Genomic DNA, 4,743 nt, shown 5'->3' with positions numbered 1-4,743 from the left:
TCGGCTTTGCTCTATTACACTGTGGCGTTGCAACAAGAGATGAAGACAATCGGAGGTGAAGAAGATGCAAGGACTTAGATGTTTTATCTCTATAATTTTTTTTCTAGGAATCATATTGTACAATGGGGTATGTGCCATTATAAAAAATCAACTTAATCCTATTCCCTTTGCAAAAACAAAAGAAGATGCCAAAACATAGTGGAGTGGGTAAAAAGAAAAGAAGTTTGACTTTGTACAATGGTTTATTCCAAATTGAGTTTGAGAGATAAAATAGAAATAACAGTAGTAATACTGAGGTATTTATCCTTTTCCCTTTCTTATTTCTTTCGGCCACACCCTTGCATAAAATTCTAGTCCACTCAATAAATGAGCCACCTTTTATGTCATTTCTCTCTTCATGCTCCTATCTATCATCTTATTTGGCAGAACTCTAGCTCTCAACTTCATATCAGATCTTATATTTGTAGACTAGATAATGTACTTTAAGTCTTTATTTTTAAACTAAAATAAAAATAAAGTAGCTTACACAAACACACTCGGTATACCTATAACTCTAAACAACCCCTATGTATCGTGCCATTAATAAAAACATCGTGTTTACAGTTACTACTACATCCCTTTATAAATATACTTGCCAACAATAACTTCTCTGGTCAAAAGTTTGATTGGATAATTTCTCAAATTATATAATCCAGTAAGGCACAAATAGTAATTTTAATTTTTTCATTAAATGTACTTAAAAATATTATATACTTATAGCAGATTGCTAATGTATTCATCAAAGTTGACAGTACAAGTTTGGACAGTAAATTCAAAGTTGAAACAGAGGGGTACGTGTAAGAAGGTCGTTTCATTGACTATTTTAATTCTGATACACAAATTTCAGAGTTTGAATGGAATTACAATTAGAGTGAAAAGTAACAGAGTAAAATTTTCAAAATCCATCCCGATACAATTAGCGCTACAGGTAATAAATCTGGGGTAACGCGGACCGTGTACTCCCCCCTGCGCCATCTGGTCGCAAGTTTCGTCTCCCCGCTCCGCTCATCTCCCCTCGTCCGGCGGAAGCCATTAAACCCCTCGCCCTCCTCTCTTCCCCTTCATCCATGCCAAGAAATCAGGAACCCAAAATCCCCTCTCCTCTCCCGAGCAAAAGCCCTCCGATCCGATCCGGCTCTCCGTATTCCGAGTTGGCGCTGCCTCCGGCTGCCCTCCCATTCCTTCGGCATCACCGCCCCAGACAGTCCCCAGCTCGGACATCGGAGATCGCCGTGGCAACCACGCTCGTGTAAGTAGTGTGTCGAGTCGAATGGTCCTCTCTCTCGCGAGTATCGCTCACCCGATCGTGCCGTTGCGTGGAGTTCGGATCCATCTCTCCTCTCACCTGCTCTGTTTCTTGTTGAGGGAAAGTTTGGATTTTATTTTTCCTTCTTGGGGGATTTGGTCGGGCAATCCGGCAAGTTCAGTACGATTTCGAGCTGTTTTTTTCTTTCCTTTTCTTTGGGGATATCTTCCTTGGGCATTGCACCGGTGCCAATTTAAGCTTTTCCTTTCTTTCCATGGAATTGCGGGTGGAAAAAAAGATGGAAACTTTCTTCCCCGTTTGATTCAAATCTGATCTCTTCTTGGTTGGGTTGTAATCTGATCTCCTCAATCGTTTTTGGCGGCGTTTATGATCTGAACAGAGAGCAGGAGTGGAGTAGCCCTCGCCGCCGCAAGAGCGCGCGCTGTTGATTTATGTCGCCTGCTCTGCTGCTGCTCCATGGTTCTGAGCTCCCGTTGCCACCAGCCTCCTCTTGCTCCCTTCTTCTCCAGCCTTGGCAGACGGGCGCCAAAGCCTGCGGGTTTCGCTTCAGGATCTCGCGGTAATTCCCCTGCTTCATTGGTTCATGCAAAGATTTCCTGCTCTGTTTTAGTCTAATCTGTTCCCCTGTTTAGTCTCGTGAAACAAGCTCTATTAATCTTCCATGTAGGCGCCAAACTCTGTCTCGTTTGAAATTAAGAGTATTTGTTTATGATTACCCTTTCATGCTTCTGTTTTCTCTCTGTCTGACGTTACTAGTTTCCTCATCTAAGTTGTTGCTGTCGTGTTCTTCATTTACTTGTTTTTTGCAGTCCTAGCTTCTTGTTTGTTTAATGTAAGCGTCAAAGTTTTGTCTTTTCCCCTTCCCCAAAGAATGAAATTAATGATTTCTTGTCATCTTACAGTTGCAAATATGATGGTTGCCATGGCACAGCTAATAAATTCTTCCCATGTCAATGCAGTAATTTTGTGCTTCTTCAGTTTAGTCACATTAATTTTTCTTCTGAACCAAATTTGGGGATACCCATGTAACAATGTTTGTCTGGTTGAACGGTGATTGGTTTGGATGCACAACAGTTCCATATTCTAATAGTAATCGAAAAGTTTCCTTTAGTAATGTACATTGGTTTCAGATTTGGAATTGGGGTGAAGTACTCTGGGTTCCTGCATTTATATCTTTGCTTTCTACTTTGCCGCACCTGAGGCAGTAAGGGTTCAAGAATCCCCCAAACCACAATAAATCCCGGTAAGTGTTAAACTACAAGGAAGTATACTTCGAACAAAGAAATGCCGACGAATATCTGCTGTTTTCAATTTTAATTTAAAAGATTCCCCCTTTTTGACTTCGAAGGGGTCTCATTTCACAATCTTGTCTGATTTGATTGCTAACAGGTTTGGTCTGGGCGGATTGAGTTCGGCAGCCATCCTCCTTTAATTTCAAACAGTCAGCCAGAATTCTGATTTCTAAGGCATCTTCGACAAAGAAACCAGATCTTCCTATCTCCAGTTTTGATTCTGATTTGTGAGATTCTGTGTTGCAGTTATAGCGCAGACCAGGAGTCTTTCTCCTGATCTTGTCTAAACATTTTACTCGGTACGTAGACATCTCTTCTGTTCCACATCTGTGAAATTGTAACCTTGTCGTAGCATATTTGACGAATTCACACGCCCTATCTGCAGATTGCAGTTTAAGGGGGAAGAATACTTCAGTAGTATCTGGATCTTACTTAGAATCTGGAAGTTGCGCTACAAGATGATAACCTCTATGCGGAAGGTTCGCATTTTCTGCTGTGATCCGGATGCCACCGACTCCTCTGATGATGAAGATGATCAGGCCAAGAAGGAAAAGAAAATGACAAGGGAGGTGCTAGTTCCGGTGGACTCTAGAACCTCAAAACCTGCAGAGACCCTCGTGCCATGTGGGACAAAGGATCTGAAGGGTCCAGAGAAGAAGGAACCATCGAGCAGGTACCGTGGTGTGCGCCGGCGGCCCTGGGGTCGGTGGGCAGCGGAGATTCGCGACCCTGTGAGAAAGACCCGGAAGTGGATCGGCACATATAACACCGAGGAGGCCGCAGCTGCGGCATATCAGGCATATGCGAAGCAGTTCCGCGCAGAGGTGTTGGCCATGAAAGCTCAACCGTCAGTGTCAAAACGTGCAGCTTTGTCCAGCTCGTCTTTGGTGTCCTGTGTATCTTCGTCTGTGTCATGCCAGCAGAAGGCGCAAGAAGTGCAGAACGAAGAATTCATGGAGATAGACCCTGAGCCCATGGATGAAAGTTTACTGGACTTCTCCCCCACAGCTAAGGAGATTTCAGTGGATACTTTGCTAGGCCGGATAGATGAGCTTCCTGTCTGTGACTCTGTGAGCCTGGCTGATGAACTCCCAATCGATGATTTCAGCAGGCTGGAAGATGTGTTCCAAATCAGCGATTTTTTTATGGACGCAACACACGAGCCTTCGGATGATGACTACATTGGCCTGGCTGACATTAGCCACCTGCCTCTTCCAATCAAGGACCCGGAGTTCGACCTGGATGCGGAGCTTGATTGGAATGGGTTCGACTTTGCTTCAATGGAACATGAACTCGAGGTCCTTTGAGGCTTCATCAGAGATGTGTTCTACTGAAACCGGCTCTTGGTGGTGTTGTATTCTGTGGAAACCGGCTTTTCAGGACTGCATTGTCTGAATGCTACAATGAATTCAGATTTCTGTCTATCCACAGACAGATTGCTGGGCGCATGTGGGTGGAGTCTGGGGATTACTGGACTCTAAATTTTGTCGGAAATTGTACAGTTCCTAGAGTAATTTGTCTTCGTGTGCTAATATGTAACAAGCTTAAAGTAATATGTACATATTCTAATTTCAGATCTGCCATCAGCTCGTGCTGATACACCATTTGTGCTTGTCTGCAGGCTACAGCCCATTTGGTTGTGCATAGTTTGAGCAAATGGAACTGTGTTCTCAATAATAGTTAGCAATGCTGAGGAAGTAGTTTTAGAAAGTTGTCTAAAACAATTTAGAATATTACTGGATCTAAATAGATCTGGTACGAATTTTTTTGTATAATAAAAATTGATACATGAGTACAATTTCCTCCCTTGAGAGAAGATATCTGTATTGTAGCAAGAAGTTGGTCAAGAAACATCCTGAACAGGTATCCACAGGAAACATCTGCTCTGAACTCTGAAGTAACCCTATTGTTTAAGACCAGAGTTTTTGAGGCAGCATTACTCCTAAAAATTTAATATTGAGATCCACTTCGTGTAGAACAATACTTAAGAAGCTTAGGTGGTGTTTGGTTCAGAAATGTAAACGCAAATGTAAACGTAATCAGAATACATTGGTAACGAAAACGGAATGGGTGAAACCACATTTTATTTTATTTGGTTCAACTGGGGAATGGAATGAGAATCCATTACAATATTCTGTTGGATTC

The 4,743-nt window shown here is 42.6% G+C and overlaps 1 protein-coding gene across 4 annotated transcripts; it reads left to right on the top strand.

Moving 5' to 3' along the window:
• Positions 1-1,011: 1,011 nt before the first annotated feature.
• LOC133897713 (ethylene-responsive transcription factor ERF118-like) lies at positions 1,012-4,298 on the top strand. 4 transcript variants are annotated; one of them, XM_062338520.1, is made up of 5 exons: positions 1,012-1,288; positions 1,686-1,865; positions 2,437-2,549; positions 2,696-2,897; positions 2,984-4,298. In XM_062338520.1, the coding sequence occupies exon 5, from the start codon at positions 3,057-3,059 to the stop codon at positions 3,903-3,905; it is 849 nt and encodes a 282-aa protein (XP_062194504.1). In that variant the 5' UTR covers positions 1,012-1,288; positions 1,686-1,865; positions 2,437-2,549; positions 2,696-2,897; positions 2,984-3,056; the 3' UTR covers positions 3,906-4,298. The 4 variants fall into 4 exon arrangements, with proteins under 4 accessions (XP_062194504.1, XP_062194505.1, XP_062194507.1 ...); XM_062338521.1 differs by having other exon boundaries at positions 2,209-2,549; XM_062338523.1 differs by lacking the exon at positions 2,437-2,549.
• Positions 4,299-4,743: the final 445 nt, after the last annotated feature.

The sequence above is a fragment of the Phragmites australis genome, chromosome 17, assembly GCF_958298935.1.
Source record: "Phragmites australis chromosome 17, lpPhrAust1.1, whole genome shotgun sequence".
NCBI lineage: Eukaryota > Viridiplantae > Streptophyta > Magnoliopsida > Poales > Poaceae > Phragmites > Phragmites australis.
The sequence above is the reverse complement of the archived record's forward strand: the minus strand, read 5'-3'. Positions and strand labels throughout refer to the sequence as shown.

Coding starts and splice junctions, on each gene's coding strand:
- LOC133897713 (XM_062338523.1), top strand. CDS start 3,057: ATGATAACCTCTATGCGGAAGGTTCGCATTTTCTGCTGTGATCCGGAT.